Genomic DNA, 24058 nt, shown 5'->3' with positions numbered 1-24058 from the left:
TGCTCCTTATAGGACACATCACGGCACTCTATACTCCTCTGTAAACTGGTCATCTCTGTATACCCATTGCAAGACCCACTGGTTGATGCTTATTTATAAAACCCTCTTAGACCTCACTCCCCCCTATATGAGATATCTACAGCAGCCCTCACCCTCCACATACAACACCCGTTCTGCCAGTCACATTCTGTTAAAGGTCCCCAAAGCACACATGCCTGGGTCACATCTTTTCGGTGCACTGCAGCTAGCAACTGGAACCAGCTGCAAACAAACTCAAACTGGACAGTCTTCACTCAAAGACTCAATCATGGACACGCTTACTGACAGTTGTGGCTGCTTTGTGTGATGTATTGTTGTCTCTACCTTCTTGCCCTTTGTGCTGTTGTCTGTATCGCTACCATGTATTTCTGCCATGTTGCTGTCATGCTGTGTTGTCATGTGTTGCTGTCATAGATCTCTTTATTTATTTTTATTTCACCTTTATTTAACCAGGTAAGCTAGTTGAAACCAAGTTCACAATTACAACTGACCTGGCCAAGATAAAGCAAAGCAGTGCGACACAAACAGAGTTACACATGGAATAAAAGCGTACAGTTAATAACACAATTGAAAAACAGAAAGTCCATATACAGTGTGTGCAAATGGCGTGAGGTGGTAAGGCAATAAATTGGCCATAGTAGCGAAGAAATTACAATTTAGCAAATGAACACTGGAGTGACAGATGAGCAGATGATGATGTGCAAGTAGAAATACTGGTGTGCAAAAGAGCAGAAAAGTAAATAAAAACAATATGGGGGATGAGGTAGGTAGATTGGATGGGCTATTTACAGGTGGGCTATGTACAGCTGCAGCGATCGGTTAGCAGATGTTTAAAGTTGCTGTAGTGTTGTATGTGTTATCTCGTCGTGATGTGCGTTTTGTCCTATATTTACACACATATAGGAGGCCTTTTGACTTTTGTAGGCCGTCATTGTAAATAATTATTTGTTCTTAAGGTTAAAAGGACTTGCCTAGGTAAATAAAGTAAAAAAATAAATAAATGTAACACCTGACTCGAGCTGAACTTTGAAGCCGATCCTATTACTGTTGCCACAAATACAATTCGTACTTTGATACGCACACGTATCAAGTAGGATTTCACAAATTGAAAATAATAATTTAGAGTTGATTAACTAGTTACAGATAATTCAGAGAATAAACTTGTCAATATAGTTTGGCTACATTGACTAACTTCAAATAGCCAGACAGAGTGAGAGAAATCAATTTAAACATCGAATCAATTTTGGTACGCGACGGTGGCATAACTACGTGTCATTTGTCTTGGAATAATGTGCTCTGGAGGCGTCAAACGTTTATCTTCGTTGATCAGAATTTTGCACAACACTGATTCAATAATTTAAAGCACTCCGTGACCTGCCAACAAAGTTAAACAACAAGGAAGAAACGCAGGAATTTGAGTACGAGCAAAGCCCGAATACCTGACCGATTTTGGCCAAATATAGTTATCGGTATCTTAACTCTTTCATACATATATGATCAGTAAATAAATATAATTTCTCACCTTTTAGCGGTACGATGTTTATAGCCATTTTTCTGAAGCTGCAATTTTATCCATCCACTCGCTCGCGCAGACACAACGTCAGTTCCTGTTGAGGTAGTTTGGTTTGATACGTTTCACCAAAATCATACAAAATTGGGAAACAGCGTCACCATGTGCCATAAAACAGAAAGATGACAAGGAAAATTAATACTGGAAAATCTTTGGACAATGTTGATGTTATCTGAATCTCTGATTATAATTTGTTTATTTATGCGTGACTGGCTATTTGGTGTCACTGTCCTCAGGTTCACAAACAATATGAACAGCTAGTAATTTTATTTTGTATGCTCCATTTGCAGTCAGATGTTTTTACATAGCTTGAGAGTTGACTACTATGAGAAAAACAACAAACAGAACAGCTTTTTTATTCAAATAAAATAAAACAATAGCTGTATCATCTTAACCTCAAGACACACGACATGAGAAATTCTAAGACATTTACATTTTAAAGGCTGTGCATTGCATTCAAATTACTACTGTAATTCTTGACTCCCAGAATGACTCAAATACAGGCAACAGTTGAGACTGGAATGGGTTGGACCACGTCCCAATTCAGCATCTCTTTGGCTCTGATGTAACTCCGCCCTCTTGCTTTACACAGGTTTATAAACGCCACGTACATCTTGCTTCACAGCACCTTGACCAACAATTTTAAGAAAACAATTTGACTGACTACTTCTGCCCAACTGGCTGCCAACGCGACTTTTTCACAGAGCAAAGAGAACATTTCTACCCAATGAGGATGGTTGGGGGCGGGGCGTTACCATGGCAATTAGCCGTTCGGTTGGTCTTACTAGGAAGAGGCTGACCAGTGTAAAGTGCATGACATCTGTAAACAGACTCCAGTCTTTTCGAATTGTCTCCAGGGTTGGATGAATTATAGCCAACGTTAAAAAAAATAATAACTGAAAAGGTGTACACTGTCAAAGTAAGTTTCTGTTTCTTTTAGCTTTTCAATTAAATGTAGTATCATACTATTATGGACAAATTACATTTCAGTAGTTGGAGATCGTGCGTGCTCTATCCACACCCTACTTGTTCAACACTTCAGTACCTAGCTAGATAGTTATTATGCTGCTACCTGTATATCTTACAAATATATCCAGAGCTCATTAGAATATTATCAAAAAAGAACCACAATATGAACCTGGTAAAATTAGATGGCTAGATAACAGATGTAACAGAACAAGTGCAACACCATTGACTGCTGCTGCTGATGTGGTCATGATGTTACACCTAAACGGGTTAACAAGGTTCTCTTTCAGGTGTCAAAGCCCAAGAGAACTGGGCTATGTTCAGTTGCTAAACTTTGTTGAACACTGCAGATAGAAATGCAACCAACATGATTTCTTGTTCTACATGTCGGAGAGGCACTTTTGTTCTGCATAACATATCTGACGTGTCCTGCTGAACACCCCTTTTATCCCATAGACAAGGGAGTGGCACAGTCACCGCGGTGTTATTCTGGTCGAGGTTAATGTGGGGATTAAGATTAAACTAGTTTAACTTGTCAACACATTGGTCAATAGTTCAGTGGGGGTTCACTGGTTCCAAAAGCATCGGCCACATTTCCCAGGCCAGTGAGCTTTACTGTAGGAGGGTGATGTTTACTGAAGAACAGTGCAGTATAACCCTGTTTCTTCATGTTACCTATGAAACATTTAGGAATTTCATATGCCCTATATATATGAAGAGATTGTTTGGCAACACGCTATCAATGACTTACCTATAGGCTGAAATAGATGCTGTATATCTTGCCATTCTGTCTGTGAAATAGTAGATTAGTGTCAGTTAATTTAACCAACCGTGAAATGTGTCTATTTGGCCATTAGCCATTTCTCATAGTTTCTCTTGAAGCAGCTGTTTATGTCGTCAATGATTAACCTCAGCTATGTGATGTTCTCCTCTGTACACAGATGTTGTGGAGTAATGCCTTCTGCCAATACACTGTGCTCCTCCTGAGCCGGTGGTTCTGTGTGGAAGCAGTGCCCATCGTTGTGGACAAGACTGAAGTGGAAACCCCAGAGGAGAAACTGGAGGCACCACAAAGTGTAGTGAGTGGAGTGTGGAGTGTGTGTGTGTGTGTGTTGCAGTACCTACATTGCCTTCGGAAAGTATTCAGACCCCTTGATTTCTTTCCCCACATTTTGCTACGTTAAAGCCTTATTCTAAAATTAATTCAATGTACACCGTACCCCATAATGACAAAGCGAAAACAGGTTTTGAGATTTTTTTCCCACATTTATAATAACAAAACAACAACAAACGTATTTACATAAGTGTTCAGACCCTTGGTCCACCCAACCCTTTACAGACTGAAGCCAACAGGTCTGACCATTCTCTGGTCCACCCTGTTCTTTACAGACTGAAACCAACAGGTCTGACCATTACAGACTGAAACCAACAGGTCTGACCATTCTCTGATCCACTCAGTCCTTTACAGACTGAAACCAACAGGTCTGACCATTCTCTGATCCACCCTGTTCTTTACAGACTGAAACCAACAGGTCTGACCATTCTCTGGTCCACCCTGTTCTTTACAGACTGAAACCAACAGGTCTGACCATTACAGACTGAAACCAACAGGTCTGTCCATTCTCTGGTCCACCCAACCCTTTACAGACTGAAACCAACAGGTCTGACCATTCTCTGGTCCATCCAACCCTTTACAGACTGAAACCAACAGGTCTGTCCATTCTCTGGTCCACCCAACCCTTTACAGACTGAAACCAACAGGTCTGACCATTCTCTGGTCCATCCAACCCTTTACAGACTGAAACCAACAGGTCTGCCCATTCTCTGGTCCACTCAGTCCTTTACAGACTGAAACCAACAGGTCTGACCATTACAGACTGAAACCAACAGGTCTGACCATTCTCTGGTCCATCCAACCCTTTACAGACTGAAGCCAACAGGTCTGACCATTACAGACTGAAACCAACAGGTCTGACCATTACAGACTGAAACCAACAGGTCTGACCATTACAGACTGAAGCCAACCGGTCTGACCATTCTCTGGTCCACCCTGTTCTTTACAGACTGAAACCAACAGGTCTGACCATTCTCTGATCCACTCAGTCCTTTACAGACTGAAACCAACAGGTCTGACCATTCTCTGGTCCACCCTGTTCTTTACAGACTGAAGCCAACCGGTCTGACCATTCTCTGGTCCACTCAGTCCTTTACAGACTGAAGCCAACAGGTCTGACCATTCTCTGGTCCACTCAGTCCTTTACAGACTGAAGCCAACAGGTCTGACCATTCTCTGGTCCACTCAGTCCTTTACAGACTGAAGCCAACCGGTCTGACCATTCTCTGGTCCACTCAGTCCTTTACAGACTGAAACCAACCGGTCTGACCATTCTCTGATCCACCCTGTTCTTTACAGACTGAAACCAACAGGTCTGACCATTCTCTGGTCCACTCAGTCCTTTACAGACTGAAACCAACAGGTCTGACCATTCTCTGGTCCACCCAACCCTTTACAGACTGAAACCAACAGGTCTGACCATTCTCTGGTCCACCCTGTTCTTTACAGACTGAAGCCAACACAATATCCATCATTACACCCAGAGCCACACTGTATATAGGAGTGCATTCGGAAAGTATTCAGATGCCTTAACATTTTCCACCTTTTGTTACATAACAGCCTTATTCTAAAATTGATTGAATTATATTTGTTCTTCATCAATCTACACAAAATATTCCATAATGACAAAGTGAAAACCGTTTTTTTAAATGATTGCAAATGATTATTCTTTAAAACCTTATTTACATAAGTATTCAGACCCTCGAAAATGAGCTCAGGTGAATCCTGTTTCCATTGATCATCCTTGAGATGTCTCTACAACTTGATTGGAGTCCACCTGTTGTAAATTCAATTGATTGGACATGATTTGGAAAGGCATACACCTGTCTATATAAGGTCCCACAGTTGACCCACAGCGTGTCAGAGCAAAAACCAAACCATGAGCTCTGAGACAGGATTGTGTCGAGGCTCAGACCTGCGGAAGTGTACCAAAAATGTCTGCAGCATTGAAGGACCCTAAGAACACAGTGGTCTCCATCATTCTTAAATGGAATAAGTTTGGAACCACCTAGACCCTTCCTACAGCTGGCCACCTGGACAAACTGAGCAATCGGGGGAGAAGGGCCTTGGTCAGGGTGGTGACCAAGAACCTGTTGGTCACTTTGATAGAGTTCTAGAGTTCCTCTGTGGAGATGAGAGAACCTTCCAGAAGGACAATCATCTTTGCAGCACTCCACCAATCAGGCCTTTCTGGTAGAGTGGCCAGACGAAAGCCAATCCTCTGTAAAGGCACATGACAGCCCGCTTGGAGTTTGCCAAAAGGCACCTAAAGACTGACCATGAGAAATAACATTCTCTAATCTGATGAAACCAAGATTTAACTCTTTGGCCTGAATGCAAAGCGTCACATCTGAAGGTAACCTGGCACCATCCCTACGGTGAAGCATGGTGGTGGCAGCATCATGCTGTGGGGGTGTTTTTCAGCGGCAGGGACTGGGGAGCCTAGTCAGGATTAAAGGGAAAGATAAACGGAGCAGAGTGCAGAGAGATCCTTGATGAAAACCTGCTCCAGAGCGCTCAGGACCTCAGATTAGGGCTAAGGTTCACCTTCCAACAGGACAACGGCCCTCAGCACGCAGCCAAGACAACGCAGGAGTGGCTTCGGGACAAGTCTCTGAATGTCCTTGAGTGGCCCGGACTTAAACCCGATCGAACATTTCTGGAAAGACCTGAAAATAACTGTGCAGCAACGCTCCCCATCCAATCTGACAGAGCTTGAGAGAATCCGCAGAGAAGAATGGGAGAAACTCCCAAAATACTGGTTTGTCAAAGGTGCCTCAACAAAGCACTGAGTAAAGGTTGTAACTACTTATGTAAATGTGATATTTCTGTTTTCTTATTTTTTCTGTTGCAAAAATTGCTAGATACTTGTTTTTGCTTTGTCGTTATGGTGCATTGTGTGTAGATCCAGATTTAAATTTTTTGTGAAGTTCATCATAATTTATTACAGTTGTGTCATTGCATGACTCCAAGTTTACTTCGATAGGATGGTTATTATATTAATATTTGTGCATAAAGGCATTCCCACCGCCATTTGTCGCATACTACATTTTACAGACACAGAAAAATCCCACCATGTCGAACGAACAAATCATCTGTCGGCATTTATAAAATTGTAACGAAACTACCTGTTTCCGTCACAGCTGTCGTGATTTGTCTTTGTACGCACTTGGAGCATGAATAATGAGTCAGAAAGAGGAAAGGCTTTTAAAGAAATACACCACTGCAGAAAATGGAAGGAGGTCTAGACATATAGGCCACATGTGAATCCAATGTAAACCTCTCCCCTTTTGTCGTGGAAATTTCCTCTATTTACCAAATCATGAGAGCAAACCACACACACAAGTCAGAGTTAATTATCAAAGTCCATCTTTAATTATATGAGCTCTATCACAAACCCTGTGACTCTCAGATCAATTCAGAGTCTCAATGAATTCTCTGAGAGTCCCTTCCACATTGCAATAGCATTTTGACTTTCAACAGTTCAGTATCTCTAATGAAAAGTTGAGAGTCCCAACATAATGGCAAATGGGATCCTTTATAGCGAAGATCCACCCCCCTTAGACGACATGACAATCCACAGGTCCCAGGAACTTACACAAAGAAAGACTTTACTTCAGAGAGGAGTATCCCCTAGCCAGACAGAGTTGGCTATAAATTATCGTTCAGTTTGGTCTCCTAAACAAAGCTCTTATTTTGTCCTTGGTAAAAAATGGTACCAAGACATTACCCCCACCCTATGATATATAACAAATTGTCATTTAGATACAACCAATTCTAAATACAACCAATCCTGGACAAGCTCACAGAGAGGAGAGTGAGGCTATAGGTTAAGAGAGAGGGAGCATAGAATGATTCCAGACACTGCCATCCTCCTCTCCCCGATGGGAAAAGTAGGGAGTGACTGGCACACAGACACAGTGGAGCAAAAGATATGTTTACACATGATGACACCTTGACCTCTCCCCTCTCTGCGGCCCAAGCAACTTAGTCCTGACAGAGAACAGATAACTGCCAATGGCCACCACTATAGTACAACAAAAGACATTCTTATGAGAAATAACTCATAAGCATATCATGAAAATAAAACATCCTATCTATGTTACCCAACTAATTCTGATTATTCCCCAACACTTTCCACTTACATACTACAATGTGGATTTTGATTTTATTTATTTTTTCAGGACACCGGGCTTCACTATGACCGCTACCTCAGGGAAGTCATTGATTTCCTGGAGAAGGACCAGCATTTCAGAGAGAAGCTCCACAATACAGACATGGAGGACATTAAGGTACCCCATTAGCTATAGCATTTGCAGGGCTGTGTTCATTAGACACCAAATATATTTAAAAAAACGTACTGAAACAGAGATGGGCTACCTGTACTCGTCCAATAAGAAATGCTCATTATATTTTCCCGTTGCAAAACATTTTCAGCTGTTGTTCGTTCCATGCCCTAATGAACACGATCCAGCTGGCCTGGTTAGTTTCCTTTGATTGTTATTGGCCCTCAAATCTCTGGATGCTTTTGTTTCTGAGCAGCAAGGCAAGCTGGCCAAAGAGCTGGACTTTGTCGGCCATCAAGTGAGGACCAAACTGGACGAGCTGAAGAGGCAGGAGGTGAACAGACTAAGGACGCTCATCAAAGCCAAACAAGACGCTGAGGGAGGGCATGGTGCGCTGGTATATCTGTTAATTCAAATATGTCATTTCCTGTCTAAATGGCTGCCATCCTATGAGCAGAAATGTTTGTCCAGTTGACAGGACATGATGCAGTGCACCACCAACATCCTAAGATTGATATAGTGTGTCACATAGGAAAGTGGAAGTGCCTTGAGGCTATTGTGCAAGTAAATAGGAAAGTCACATGTTGTGAAATGTCTATATTGACACATTTGGGAAGAGGGGTTGAGGTTCTACTACCGAGCATGGTCTTGCACTCAACCAAGACCGTGCTTACATTGGAAATGCCAGAAATACTTGGCTGTGGTCAGTGTCAAAGCTAACGTGCAGTTGAGTCGGCCCCCAAAAAACTCTCAACTGCCTGTGAAATGTTAGCACATTCTTTTAGCGTTGCACTACAAATGTCCACAATGTCAATAACTGCTTGGTGTCATCAGTCAACATGGTGTGACTAGTTAATTATTAAGAGGGGATTTTAATATGGAACATTTCAGAGTAAAGGTCACTATCATTAATTACAAGGATTTGAATTGCGGATAAACGTCAGCTGTAACTACACAATTACCTCATCATATACAGCCTCCATTTTGTCAGCAGTTTTCAGCAAGGGACTTGTAACCACTTAACTCGTATAGTATTAGTTTCCCTCCTAATTAGAGCCTTCTCTCCTCTTTCCCCTCAGAAATGAACCACAAGGCGCTGCTCAAGCAGTTTGAGTACATGAACCACATGAACCCACACACCTTTGAAGTGGAGGACCTGGATAAGCTTATTCAATCGGTAGGGATGTTGTTCATGCGCACTACATCAGGGATCATCAACTAGATACCAAAATTAAACCAGATTCAATACTGAAAAATAGTTTTAAAAGTTCACACACTGACAATGGCCTTACAACCAAAATGTTTGCTCTGCACTTGTCTCTTGAATGAATAACAACTCTCTGGTGAACGAGGACATCCATTTTGAGCCAACAGTCCAAAGGGGTTGTAGCCTTAAAGCTAACTTGCTGTGTTTGAATAGAGGCTGTATTGGAAAGTTCACCCTAACCATGCACACCACGTACATGTGCTACATATGCTGAAAAAAAAAAAAAAATGTTTAGAGGACCATCATTTGCACTTAAAACTAATCATCAGGAACATGTCTTTCTCACTCTCTTCTCTAATGGTCTCGTTCCCCAGTTGTTATTGGTCTCTGACACTGAACAGTGGGCTTGTATAGTATTTATTTAATTTCCAGTATATAATGGGAATTTTCAGGTGAACAAAAAGGAGAGCAGTCATTGAGGAAGTCAATCCAGTTTAATACAATAATTCAGGGAGACCCCTCCAGAACATAAGCATAGAACACGTCTAACGGTCCTTCTCTGAGAAGGCACCTATATTAATCAGACCGTACCAAATATTCTGTAAACATCAGCCGAGAGACTTGTACAAAGTTACAACATCAGCGACTACAGGATCACACTGTGTCACAGAGATATTTTCAGTGTACCTTCTGCAGCTCTGGCATCAATCACTATCACTACAGGATCACACTCTGTCACAGAGATATTTTCAGTGTACCTTCTGCAGCTATGGCATCAATCACTATCACTACAGGATCACACTCTGTCACAGAGATATTTTCAGTGTACCTTCTGCAGCTCTGGCATCAATCACTATCACTACAGGATCACACTCTGTCACAGAGATATTTTCAGTGTACCTTCTGCAGCTATGGCATCAATCACTATCAAACATTCAACACTGACACACATTTGATACAGGCAGTTAAAACGGCTCAAAGGTAAGAACATGCATACATAGTTACAACAGATAATTGTAGACTCACAAGTGAAAACGACCTACTTAAATGTACATGGTTAAGTCCTGTTACATTCTGTTGGGGAGGGAATCTGTATGCGTCTCCCCGAACATAAAATCATGTTTATTATATAGGAGGCTGCGGAGGGGAGAACGACTCTTACTAATGTCAGGAATGGAGTAAATGGAATGAAACCATAGAAACCATGTGTTTGAGTTCAATACCATTCCATTTGGTCCGTTCTAACCGTTACTATGAGCCCGTCCTAACCGTTACTATGAGCCCGTCCTCCCCAACTAAGGTGCCACCGGCCAGTTATGATTTATTACATATCAATCCAGATCCCAGTAAATCAAATACTGGAAAATAATTAATCAAATAATTTCTCATTACACAGATCTATCAAAATGTTCACTTACCTGGTAAAATTAGGGTTGCTATAGGAAGAATAAGAATCGAATAAGAATGCTTTATTTTTTCTGGTTTATATATATATTAGGCTACTAATGACTTGGAGAACTATGACCAGAAGCGTCACGAGGAGTTTAAGAGGTACGAGATGATGAAGGAGCACGAGAGGAAGGAGCACTTGAAGAACCTCGACGAGGAGCATCGCAAAGACGAGGAGCAGCACTATGAAGAGCTGAGGAAGAAACACGCAGACCATCCTAAAGTCAACCACCCTGTAAGACGTTTGCCTTGATACTGTAACTAAACCCAAAATCCACCACCCTGTGAGGCATTTACCTTGATAATCAACCCCCCCCCCAAGACATTTCAGTGACATTAAACCCCAAATTCACTAGCCTGGTCTCAGATCTTTTTGTGCTGTAGACCTGTAGCCAACCATAAGAGTTGGCTTCACAGCACAAACCGATCTGGGACCAGGCTACAAAATGTGTGTGTGTGTAGGGCAGTCAGGACCAGCTGAAAGAGGTCTGGAAGGAGTCAGATGGTTTGGACCCAAATGACTTTGACCCCAAGACCTTCTTCAAACTCCATGGTAAGTTCACACCAGAAGCTATTCACAGCTTGAAAACACAGAACAAAAGTCTAATACAATAATATTGTCTCACATTCTCAAATTACACACCAACCACAATGAACCCTACTGAGAAATTATGTCTTGCAGACACCAATGGAGACAGCTACATCGATGAGCAGGAGCTTGAAGCCCTGTTCACTAAAGAGGTGTGTGTGTGTGTGTGTGTGTGTGGCTGGAGCAGGCCTAGTTTTGAAATATGTGTGTTGTGTTTTGTAGCTGGAGAAGATGTACAGACCCAATCTAGATGAGGATGACATGACAGAGATGGAGGAGGAGAGACTGCGCATGAGGGAACATGTCATGAATGAGGTGAGCTGATACAAGGGGTGGGGTATGATGGGGTCACTGAGTCATTCACACAGCCAACAGTTTTCTGGATTTTACCCCACTGCTTCTTCAGTCAACCTACTTGACTTCCTTTCGTCTGTACTCAGGTAGACACCAACAAGGACAGACTGGTCTCCCTGGAGGAGTTCCTGATGTCCACAAACAAGAAAGAGTTCTTAGAGCCAGACAGCTGGGAGGTAGGAGACAGGCCGCCACCACCTGCTGCCACCTGATGGTCAGGAGTACAGACATGTTGTTGATCCTAACTCTGAGAGGCTATGCAGTAATGGAGCTTCTACCCTCTACTCTCGTCTCCTCCTCAGACTCTGGAGCAGGCTCCTGCGTACACTGACGAGGAGATGAAGTTGTTTGAGGAGCAGCTGGCCCAGGAGGAGAGCAACCTCAACCAGAAGAACTCAGATCTGCAGAAACAGAAGGAGGAGCTGGAGAGGCAGCAGGAGAAGCTCAATGCCCAGAAAGCTGAGCTGCAGCAGGTAACATAAAACAGTAGCACATAGCAATGTTATCATTTACAAAATGTTAGCATAAACAGCTAACAATCCATTAACAACTACTGTACCCGTTTGACACAAAATGCATCTGCAGCACACAGCAGCAGAGCTTTGACACAGTAGAATCAAGTACCTTCAGTATTAGAGGGGTAACCAACTTAATAAATAAGTGACTTGTAATTTGACTGTTTATTGTGTGACATTGGCTCATCGTCAACAAAAGAGAGCTGTTTCATCTACAATTTTGTTAATTGTAAAAACTTTTGAACTGGGTCATCACTCTCCCATGTTGGTGGATAACTTCTTCTCTTGTCTGACTTCTCCTCAGGCTGTGGAACACATGCAGATAATAAAATCGGAAAAAGCAAACGCCGGCATTGAGGTTAAAGGTTAGTTCAAGTTGCCTTCAGTTATAATATCCTCTTTCATAGACTGGTATTACCATCATTAATAATAACTATTGGTCGAATCCTAACTTCCACTTAAGTAGTCATGCATTGATGTCAATGGGAGACCAAGTCAACATTTGACTGAAGGGGAAGTTAGGATTTGCCCCTATCTGTTTCAAACATGGGGATGATGTGTTAACTTGTCTTCAGATGGCGGCGCTACAGTAGCAGTGCCCCCTGGAGGTCAAGCATTGCCAGTACTACCAGGAGACAGCCTACCTCTACCCCCTGGTCACCAGCAACACTTACCTGCACGCTCTTAGCAGGCCCGGAAGCTTTTTCTGTGTGTTTGCGTGTGTGTGTGTGTATATATATCTCTCCCAGTGAATCAGTTTTAGTCTGTTTTAATGTGTTGTCAGACCTCCGGATTTCCCAACACACACCCGAATGAACACATACAGTCCAACAATTTCCAGACACTAGCTGATCCAAATAGAATGTAGCCTTTTGATTTTGACCCACTTCTAGTTATGGCATTATGTAGCTGACAGGAGCACCCAGCACAACCGACAAGACTTGAAAGAATCTGAACCAGACATTCTGTGGACAATCCACTCTTCGTTATTAGTTCATTATAACCTATTGACAACCACGGCACAGTTCTAGATGGGATGTGCTTTGGGAGAAGTGGGAAGAGATTTTGTTCCTGAATATTAGCAGAATGTGTGCAGTATTTCATTTTCTACCTAGTTAGGTAGGCTACCCGGTGGCATTGCTTCTTTGGAGAAACATGTTTAAAATACATTTGATTGAATAGTTTACAGAGGTGGGAAAATAAAGGTCAAATTAATGCCTATTTTGACATGCTGTTTGATAGTATGTCAACCTCAAGAAGTTCAAATTTACCTTGATAATAAATAGCCTTGCCGATTCATTCCTGACATTAATAATTGCCCATACACAGAAACTCCTATTGGCTTCACATCAATGGCAATGAAGGCATAAATAGTTATTTTCAGTATTACATTCATTTTAACTGGATTTTGTTAATTAAGAAACTATTATGGTACTGTAATTCAATATTGGCCACCTTTTTTTTTTACCTGCCATAAACTGCCATTCTTCCTCTTTGAACAAAAACACCCTGTTGATGTGGACTGTGAATGTTATTTATTCCATTGTGGTTGATAAGTATTGGTATTTCATTTATCTTAGTGGTGACTGTCTGTTTACTGTATTTGTGTGTGAGTGCTTGTCTTTGTGTGAGAGTAAGTATGAGGATCACAGATTAGGAACAAAATCCATGGATTTGTGGGGTAATACCATGGATATTCAACATTAATACCACAGATCTATACTTAATACCATGGGTATTCTACTATACTTAATACCAGTGGTGTAAAGTACTTAAGTTTAAATACTTTAAAGTACTACTTTAGTAGTTTTTTTTTTATATCTTTACTCTACTTTTTTTTTTTTTTTTTTACAACTGTTACTTCACTACATTCCTAAAGAAAATAATGTACTTTTTACTCTATACGTTTTCCTGACACCCAAAAGTACTCATTACATTTTGAATGCTTAGCAGGACAGGAACATGATCCAATTCACAGACTTATCAAGAGAACATCCCTGGTCATCCCTACTGCCTGATCTGGCGGACTCACTAAACACAAATGCTTCATTTGTAAATTGTGTCTGAGTGTTGGCGCGGATATCCATAAATTAAAATAAAAAAAAAAGTAAAACGTGCTGTCTGGTTTGCTTAATAAGGAATTTGAAATTATTTATACTTTTACTTTTGATGTTAAAGTACATTTTATCAATTGCATTTACTTTTGATACTTAAGTATGTTTAAAAACCAAATACTTAAAAACCAATACTAGACTTTTACTCAAGTGTTATTTTACTTGGGGACTTTAACTTTTACTTGAGTCATTTTCTATTAATATATCTTCACTTTTACTAAAGTACAATTATGTACGTTTTCCACCACTGCTTAATATCATGGTTCCGTTCCACAGGAAGAGCAGTAAAACAAGTATAGGAAACTACAGGCCTGTGACGATCCTCAGCACCTTTATCCAAAGTTGTTGAGAGATTTAGTTTTTAATCAACTGAACTCCAAATGAACTCCAATTTGGCTTTCGAACAGCTCATCCGCCTTTTTGACCACATCTAGCAGGAAAGTGAGAAGGGGAACTACAGGTATGGTCATGTTAGAATTGCAGGAAGCTTTTGACACTGTGGACCATAATATTCTCTGTCAGGATTTGGCCAGGGTTGTTCCGGGTTTTGGTCACTAGATGCCCCCATTGTGCTTTTTGACCTTATGTTTTTTCCCTTGTTCCCCATTATTATTTGCACCTGTGCCTCGTTTCCCCTGATTGTATTTAAACCCTTAGTTTCCCTCAGTTCTGTGCTCTGTGTTTGTATGTTAGCACCCAGCCCTAGTGTTCTGTGTATTCTTGTCGATTCCGGTGGATGCTCTTGTGGAATTCTGTTTTTGTTTTTGAGTATCTCTTGAGGCTTTTTTTGTGCTATTCCTACCACCTTTTGGATTTGCCATTTTTGTATTGAAGGACTTCTCCTTTTTACTTTATTAAATACACCGTCTTAAGTACTGCTGTGTCTGCCTCATCTTCTGGGTTCTGCTGACTATTCGTGGTTAAGTGACTGTTTCTCACTCCGGAGACCCAGGTTCGTAACCGGGTCCTGACAATTCTCCTAATGAAACTGAAATGCATGCGTCTAAATGATGTAGCAGTGAATTGGTTTAGGTCTTCTTTGACCAACAGAACACAAGAATGTAATGTTGGTGATGTTCTGTCAGAGGCCAAATCAATATCCTGTGGAGTTACCGCAGGGATCCATTTTAGGGCCTCTCATTTCTTATATATGTTAATGATATGCCAGATACAGTAAATTGCAAACTCCTGCTTTATGCTGACGACTCAGCCATACTGATATCAGGGAAGGATACAATTCACATAGAGGAGACCATCAGGAAGGAATTGCATTTTGTTAGAGATTGGTTGACTGACAACAAATTGTCGTGACATTTGGGAAAAACTGAATTGATTTTGTTTGGAACAGAACTTAGATAAAGGTAAACTGTGCAGGCAAGGAGATTGAATCTAAAACAAGTGTGACTTATCTTGGTGTGTCCCTAGATCAATCCATTTCTGGAGACCTGATTGCTGCTAAAATGGTGAACACATTTGAATTGTTATATGGGTAACACCAGATATTTTAACATCAAAGTCAAGAAACTGCTTGTCTCAACCTTCATTCAGTGTCATTTTGATTATGCTGCTCTGCTTGGTATAGTGGGCCATCAAAAAAGCTGAAAAAGAGAATGCAGGTATATGCTAAATGTTATCAGGTATATGCTAAATGTTATCAGGTATATGCTAAATGTTATCAGGTATATGCTAAATGTTATCAGGTATATGCTAAATGTTATCAGGTATATGCTAAATGTTATCAGGTATATGCTAAATGTCCCCCCTAGGACCCGCATAGGGGTACAGGAGTTCTGGGAGGTGGGCTTGTTGCCTTTGGAGTCCAGAGTGGACCAACTTAACCTTAATCATATGTTTGACATCTTAAATGACCGGGCCCCAGGTTATATGAAAAAACACATTGATATGGTCTATAACCGACACAGTTACAATACCAGAGTTAATGTTATGTCTTGTAAAATTGTCTAAGAGAAACCACTCCACTGCCCCTTGTGCCCCCTACTGCTGGTCAGGTGTATTTATTTGAATGATAGGTATGAAAATATTGTTTTAATGTGATTTTTAAAGTTAGGGGAAAATGCATTGAGTAGTACCACTTTTTAGCATGTCAATATAAATGTATGTATTTATGGTTGTTCGTAATTTTGTCTTGCCTTTTCATCATTATATGTGTTATTGTTTTACTATCGAGGACCACTTTGGAAACAAGTGTTTTAATTAATACTTTCAAGTGATATCCTCTCAGTCCACATTGTACATTTTGTTGTATATGTCTGTTACCCAAAATTAATTAAATTCGATGGATATTCTACTATACTTAATACAATGGATATTCTACTATACTTAATACAATGGATATTCTCTATACTTAATACCATGGATATACTTAATACCATGTATATTCTACGATACTTAATACCATGTATATTCTACGATACTTAATACCATGTATATTCTACTATACTTAATACCATGTATATTCTACTATACTTAATACCATGTATATTCTACTATACTTAATACCATGTATATTCTACGATACTTAATACCATGTATATTCTACTATACTTAATACCATGTATATTCTACTATACTTAATACCATGTATATTCTACTATACTTAATACCATGTATATTCTACTATACTTAATACCATGTATATTCTACTATACTTAATACCATGTATATTCTACTATACTTAATACCATGGATATTCTACTATACTTAATACCATGGATATTCTACTATACTTAATACCATGGATATTCTACTATACTTAATACAATGGATATTCTACTATACTTAATACAATGGATATTCTACTATACTTAATACCATGGATATTCTCTATACTTAATACCATGTATATTCTACTATACTTAATACCATGGATATTCTACTATACTTAATACAATGGATATTCTACTATACTTAACACCATGTATATTCTCTATACTTAATACCATGGATATACTTAATACCATGCATATTCTTCTATACTTAATACCATGCATATTCTTCTATACTTAATACCATGCATATTCTACTATACTTAATACATTTACATTTAAGTCATTTAGCAGACGCTCTTATCCAGAGCGACTTACAAATTGGTGAATTCACCTTCTGACATCCAGTGGAACAGCCACTTTACAATAGTGCATCTAAATCATTTAAGGGGGGGGGTGAGAAGGATTACTTATCCTATCCTAGGTATTCCTTGAACAGGTGGGGTTTCAGGTGTCTCCGGAAGGTGGTGATTGACTCCGCTGTCCTGGCATCGTGAGGGAGTTTGTTCCACCATTGGGGGGCCAGAGCAGCGAACAGTTTTGACTGGGCTGAGCGGGAACTGTACTTCCTCAGTGGTAGGGAGGCGAGCAGGCCAGAGGTGGATGAACGCAGTGCCCTTGTTTGGGTGTAGGGCCTGATCAGAGCCTGGAGGTACTGCGGTGCCGTTCCCCTCACAGCTCCGTAGGCAAGCACCATGGTCTTGTAGCGGATGCGAGCTTCAACTGGAAGCCAGTGGAGAGAGCGGAGGAGCGGGGTGACGTGAGAGAACTTGGGAAGGTTGAACACCAGACGGGCTGCGGCGTTCTGGATGAGTTGTAGGGGTTTAATGGCACAGGCAGGGAGCCCAGCCAACAGCGAGTTGCAGTAATCCAGACGGGAGATGACAAGTGCCTGGATTAGGACCTGCGCCGCTTCCTGTGTGAGGCAGGGTCGTACTCTGCGGATGTTGTAGAGCATGAACCTACAGGAACGGGCCACCGCCATGATGTTAGTTGAGAACGACAGGGTGTTGTCCAGGATCACGCCAAGGTTCTTAGCGCTCTGGGAGGAGGACACAATGGAGTTGTCAACCGTGATGGCGAGATCATGGAACGGGCAGTCCTTCCCCGGGAGGAAGAGCAGCTCCGTCTTGCCGAGGTTCAGCTTGAGGTGGTGATCCGTCATCCACACTGATATGTCTGCCAGACATGCAGAGATGCGATTCGCCACCTGGTCATCAGAAGGGGGAAAGGAGAAGATTAATTGTGTGTCGTCTGCATAGCAATGATAGGAGAGACCATGTGAGGTTATGACAGAGCCAAGTGACTTGGTGTATAGCGAGAATAGGAGAGGGCCTAGAACAGAGCCCTGGGGGACACCAGTGGTGAGAGCGCGTGGCGAGGAGACAGATTCTCGCCACGCCACCTGGTAGGAGCGACCTGTCAGGTAGGACGCAATCCAAGCGTGGGCCGCGCCGGAGATGCCCAACTCGGAGAGGGTGGAGAGGAGGATCTGATGGTTCACAGTATCGAAGGCAGCCGATAGGTCTAGAAGGATGAGAGCAGAGGAGAGAGAGTTAGCTTTAGCAGTGCGGAGCGCCTCCGTGATACAGAGAAGAGCAGTCTCAGTTGAATGACTAGTCTTGAAACCTGACTGATTTGGATCAAGAAGGTCATTCTGAGAGAGATAGCGGGAGAGCTGGCCAAGGACGGCACGTTCAAGAGTTTTGGAGAGAAAAGAAAGAAGGGATACTGGTCTGTAGTTGTTGACATCGGAGGGATCGAGTGTAGGTTTTTTCAGAAGGGGTGCAACTCTCGCTATCTTGAAGACGGAAGGGACGTAGCCAGCGGTCAGGGATGAGTTGATGAGCGAGGTGAGGTAAGGGAGAAGGTCTCCGGAAATGGTCTGGAGAAGAGAGGAGGGGATAGGGTCAAGCGGGCAGGTTGTTGGGCGGCCGGCCGTCACAAGAAGCGAGATTTCATCTGGAGAGAGAGGGGAGAAAGAGGTCAGAGCACAGGGTAGGGCAGTGTGAGCAGAACCAGCGGTGTCGTTTGACTTAGCAAACGAGGATCGGATGTCGTCGACCTTCTTTCCAAAATGGTTGACGAAGTCATCTGCAGAGAGGGGGAGGGGGAGGAGGATTCAGGAGGGAGGAGAAGGTGGCAAAGAGCTTCCTAGGGTTAGAGGCAGATGCTTGGAATTTAGAGTGGTAGAAAGTGGCTTTAGCAGCAGAGACAGAGGAGGAAAATGTAGAGAGGAGGGAGTGAAAGGATGCCAGGTCCGCAGGGAGGCGAAGTTTTCCTCCATTTCCGCTCGGCTGCCCGGAGCTCTGTTCTGTGAGCTCGCAATGAGTCGTCGAGCCACGGAGCGGGGGGGGAGGACCGAGCCGGCCTGGAGGATAGGGGACATAGAGAGTCAAAGGATGCAGAAAGGGAAGAGAGGAGGGTTGAGGAGGCAGAATCAGGAGATAGGTTGGAGAAGGTATGAGCAGAGGGAAGAGATGATAGGATGGAAGAGGAGAGAGTAGCGGGGGAGAGAGAGCGAAGGTTGGGACGGCGCGATACCATCCGAGTAGGGGCAGTGTGGGAAGTGTTGGATGAGAGCGAGAGGGAAAAGGATACAAGGTAGTGGTCGGAGACTTGGAGGGGAGTTGCAATGAGGTTAGTGGAAGAACAGCATCTAGTAAAGATGAGGTCGAGCGTATTGCCTGCCTTGTGAGTAGGGGGGTAAGGTGAGAGGGTGAGGTCAAAAGAGGAGAGGAGTGGAAAGAAGGAGGCAGAGAGGAATGAGTCAAAGGTAGACGTGGGGAGGTTAAAGTCGCCCAGGACTGTGAGAGGTGAGCCGTCCTCAGGAAAGGAGCTTATCAAGGCATCAAGCTCATTGATGAACTCTCCGAGGGAACCTGGAAGGCGATAAATGATAAGGATGTTAAGCTTGAAAGGGCTGGTAACTGTGACAGCATGGAATTCAAAGGAGGCGATAGACAGATGGGTAAGGGGAGAAAGAGAGAATGACCACTTGGGAGAGATGAGGATCCCAGTGCCACCACCCCGCTGACCAGAAGCTCTCGGGGTGTGCGAGAACACGTGGGCGGACGAAGAGAGAGCAGTAGGAGTAGCAGTGTTATCTGTGGTGATCCATGTTTCCGTCAGTGCCAAGAAGTCGAGGGACTGGAGGGAGGCATAGGCTGAGATGAACTCTGCCTTGTTGGCCGCAGATCGGCAGCTCCAGAGGCTACCGGAGACCTGGAACTCCACGTGGGTCGTGCGCGCTGGGACCACCAGATTAGGTGGCCGCGGCCACGCGGTGTGGAGCGTTTGTATGGTCTGTGCAGAGAGGAGAGAACAGGGATAGATAGACACATAGTTGACAGGCTACAGAAGAGGCTACGCTAATGCAAAGGAGATTGGAATGACAGGTGGACTACACGTCTCGAATGTTCAGAAAGTTAAGCTTACGTAGCAAGAATCTTATTGACTAAAATGATTGAAATGATACAGTACTGCTGGAGTAGGCTAGCTGGCAGTGGCTGCGTTGTTGACTTTGTAGGCTAGCTGGCAGTGGCTGCGTTGTTGACACTACACTAATCAAGTCGCTCCGTCGAGTGTAATAGTTTCTACAGTGCTGCTATTCGGGGCTAGCTGGCTAGCTAGCAGTGTTGATTGCGTTACGTTACGTTAAAAGAACGACAATAGCTGGCTAGCTAACCTAGAAAATCGCTCTAGACTACACAATTGTCTTAGATACAAAGACGGCTATGTAGCTAGCTAGCTACGATCAAACAAATCAAACCGTTGTACTGTAATGAAGTGAAATGAAAATGTGATACTACCTGTGGAGCGAAGCGGAATGTTGACCGGGTAGTTGAAGTTCTATTCGGTAGAGGTTGGCTAGCTGTTGGCTAGCTAGCTAGCAGTATCTCCTACGTTAAGGACGACAAATAGCTGGCTAGCTAACCTCGGTAAATTAAGATAATCACTCTAAGTCTACACACTCTAAACTACACAATTATCTTGGATGCGAAGACAGCAAAGACAACTATGTAGCTAGCTAACACTACACTAATCGAGTCGTTCAGTTGAGTGTAATAGTTTCTACAGTGCTGGTGGACTGTGGACGTTAGCTAGCTGCTTAGCTAGCTGCTGGGCAGATAGCAGTGTAGACTACATTAGGACGACGAAATACGATAATTACGCAATTATCTTTGATACAAAGACGGCTATGTAGCTAGCTAAGAAGAAATTGCTAAGATTAGACAAATCAAACCGTTGTACTATAATGAAATGTAATGAAAATGTAATGAAAAGTTATACTACCTGCGGACCGAAGTGTAGATGCGACCGCTCGCTCCAACCCGGAACCGGAACCGAAAATAATACAATGGATAATCTACTATACTTAATACCATGTATATTCTACTATACTTAACACCATGTATATTCTACTATACTTAATACCATGGATATACTTAATACCATGCATATTCTTCTATACTTAATACCATGCATATTCTACTGTACTTAATACAATGGATATTCTACTATACTTAATACCATGTATATTCTACTATACTTAACACCATGTATATTCTACTATACTTAATACCATGTATATTCTACTATACTTAACACAATGGATATTCTACTATACTTAACACAATGGATATTCTACTATACTTAACACAATGGATATTCTACTATACTTAACACAATGGATATTCTACTATACTTAACACAATGGATATTCTACTATACTTAATACCATGTATATTCTACTATACTTAACACCACGTATATTCTCTATACTTAATACCATGGATATACTTAATACCATGCATATTCTTCTATACTTAATACCATGCATATTCTACTGTACTTAATACAATGGACATTCTTCTATACTTAATACCATGGACTTACTTAACCCATGCATATTCTTCTATACTTAATACCATGGATATTTTCTACTATACCAAATACCGTGGATATTCTTCTACATTATTCCTAGTTGCATGTCTGACTACAGTAGCTTCTGTCCACAGGTCTGACCATTCTCTGATCCATCCAATCCTTTACAAACTGAAACCAACAGGTCTGACCATTCTCTGATCCACCCATTTCTTTACAGACTGAAACCAACAGGTCTGACCATTCTCTGATCCATCCAATCCTTTGCAGACTGAAACCAACAGGTCTGACCAGGTCTGACCATTCTCTGATCCATCCAATCCTTTACGGACTGACCACCATAGTCCCTGTGCCCAAGAACACTAAGGTAACCTGCCTAAATGACTACCGACCTGTAGCACTCACGTCTGTAGCCATAAAGTGCTTTGAAAGGCTAGTCATGGCTCGCATCATCCCAGAAACCCTAGACCCACTCCGATTTGCATACTGCCCTAACAGATCCACAGATGACGCAATCTCTATTGCACTCCACACTACCCTTTCTCACCTAGACAAAATGAACACCTATGTGAGAATGCTATTCCTTGACTACAGCTCAACATTCAACACTATAGTGCCCTCAAAGCTTATCACTAAGCTAAGGGCCCTGGGACTAAACACCTCCCTCTGCAACTGGATCCCCCAGGTGGTAAAGGTAGGTAACAACACATCTGCCACGCTGATCCTCAAGACGGAAGCCCCTCGGGGGTGCAGGCTCAGTTCCCTCCCATACTCCCTATTCACTCATGACTGCACGGCCAGGCATGACTCCAACACCGTCATTAAGTTTGCAGATGACACAACAGTGGTAGGCCTGATCATCAACAACGACAAGACAGCCTATAGGGAGGAAGTCAGAGACCTGGCCGTGTGGTGCCAGGACAACAACCTCTCCCTCAACATGATCAAGACAAAAGAGATGATTGTGGACTTGGAGGAAAAGAAGGGCCGACCCCGACCCCATTCTCATCAACAGGGCTGTAGTGGAGCAGGTTGAGAGCTTCAAGTTCCTTGGTGTCCACATCACCAACAAACTAGCATGGTCCAAGCACACCAAGACAGTCGTGAAGAGGGCACGACAAACCTATTCCCCCTCAGGAGACTGAAAAGATTTGGCATGGGTCCTCAGATCCTCAGATGATCCAAGATGACGTAGCAGTCAGACGTCCTTGTCCTGTCGTGTCCCTTGTATATATCGTTTTACATATTTTTATGTCGCATATCCTTTAAAATATTTTGCTAATCCTCATCATCTAAATACTCTCCTGCAACCCGCCTCACCCAATGTGGCGTGGATCTGCTTTTTTCCCTAAAGTATTTATATTTACTTCAGATCTGGAATCCCTCAACTGAAGCTAGCCTGCTAACTACCAGCTATCAGTCAGCAAACCATTGCCAGCGGTCATCAGCTAACCTTCAGCTCGGAAAGCTCTCGCCAGTTCGAACAACGTAACTCTAACCAGAGCATAACGGACCTGTTATTTTTATTCCTACCGCAAACTGAACATTTTCATCCGGATCTTCACATCTAGCTAACCGCAATCCCGGATGACTACTCCTGGCTAGCGTTTCCATCCCAGAGCAAGCACCAATTTAGCTTGAAGCTAGCCCAGCCAGGGTTCCTGTGCTACCACCGAAGCATACTCCTGGGCTACAATATTGGCCTGCTAGCTACCTAGAGCTACTTGGAACCCTACTAATTCCCTACTAAAACAGACTTACCCAGACTTACCCCCCAGGCTAACTTTCTAGCCCCTGCTATCTGCTTGCTTGCGAACCCAGTCTGCTAACTGCTAAACTGCCCGGCCCTGGTCTGCTAACTGCTAGCTTGCCTGCCCGGACTGCTAACTGCTAGCCCTTGCTAACTGCTTGCTTGCTAACCAGGTCTGCTAACTGCTAGCTTGCCTGCCCGGTCTGCTAACTGCTAGCCCTTGCTAACTGCTTGCTGGTGTAACAGAACTCTTCTTGCGTTGTGTACAATCAGTCATCGACACGGAACTCCAACATGTAGCACCAGTCATGTAGATTTATTCTGATAGGAACGGCACAAAATTGCACGTCATGCAATGCACATCTCACCATCCAACTCTGCACTCACGCACGCTGGTTTGGTGCTTGTTCACTGGGGTAGTTACCAAAATAA

General features: G+C 42.6%; 2 protein-coding genes and 1 long non-coding RNA gene across 3 annotated transcripts in view; 2 read left to right on the top strand and 1 right to left on the bottom strand.

Moving 5' to 3' along the window:
* The window catches only part of LOC135556657 (phosphatidylinositol 4-phosphate 3-kinase C2 domain-containing subunit alpha-like), a 72323-nt gene extending 70674 nt beyond the window's left edge, over nt 1–1649 (bottom strand). Inside the window, exon 1 of the mRNA XM_064990031.1 lies at nt 1562–1649. The gene's annotated coding sequence lies outside the window, so the exon portion shown is untranslated. The remainder of the gene's footprint in view (nt 1–1561) is intronic.
* Nucleotides 1650–2280: 631 nt separating this feature from the next.
* On the top strand, nt 2281–14205 carry LOC135556655 (nucleobindin-2-like). The gene is made up of 13 exons (XM_064990030.1): nt 2281–2528; nt 3517–3654; nt 7874–7981; nt 8232–8364; nt 9055–9152; nt 10681–10866; nt 11094–11184; nt 11314–11372; nt 11443–11535; nt 11661–11750; nt 11877–12047; nt 12394–12454; nt 12665–14205. The coding sequence occupies exons 2-13, from the start codon at nt 3517–3519 to the stop codon at nt 12775–12777; spliced, it is 1341 nt and encodes a 446-aa protein (XP_064846102.1). The 5' UTR covers nt 2281–2528; the 3' UTR covers nt 12778–14205.
* A 1495-nt stretch (nt 14206–15700) lies between these two features.
* On the top strand, nt 15701–16516 carry LOC135556656 (uncharacterized). Its single transcript, XR_010458034.1, has 2 exons — nt 15701–15840; nt 15946–16516. It is a non-coding gene; the product is annotated as an uncharacterized LOC135556656 (long non-coding RNA).
* The last annotated feature ends 7542 nt before the right edge of the window (nt 16517–24058 follow it).

This window comes from Oncorhynchus masou, chromosome 15 (assembly GCF_036934945.1).
Source record: "Oncorhynchus masou masou isolate Uvic2021 chromosome 15, UVic_Omas_1.1, whole genome shotgun sequence".
Lineage (NCBI taxonomy): Eukaryota > Metazoa > Chordata > Actinopteri > Salmoniformes > Salmonidae > Oncorhynchus > Oncorhynchus masou.
This window is presented reverse-complemented; position numbering and strand designations above follow the sequence as displayed.

Coding starts and splice junctions, on each gene's coding strand:
- LOC135556655 (XM_064990030.1), top strand. CDS start 3,517: ATGTTGTGGAGTAATGCCTTCTGCCAATACACTGTGCTCCTCCTGAGC. Junction 8,365..9,054: donor AGACGCTGAGGGAGGGCATG/GTGCGCTGGTAT, acceptor CTTTCCCCTCAG/AAATGAACCACAAGGCGCTG. Junction 11,536..11,660: donor GGGAACATGTCATGAATGAG/GTGAGCTGATAC, acceptor GTCTGTACTCAG/GTAGACACCAACAAGGACAG.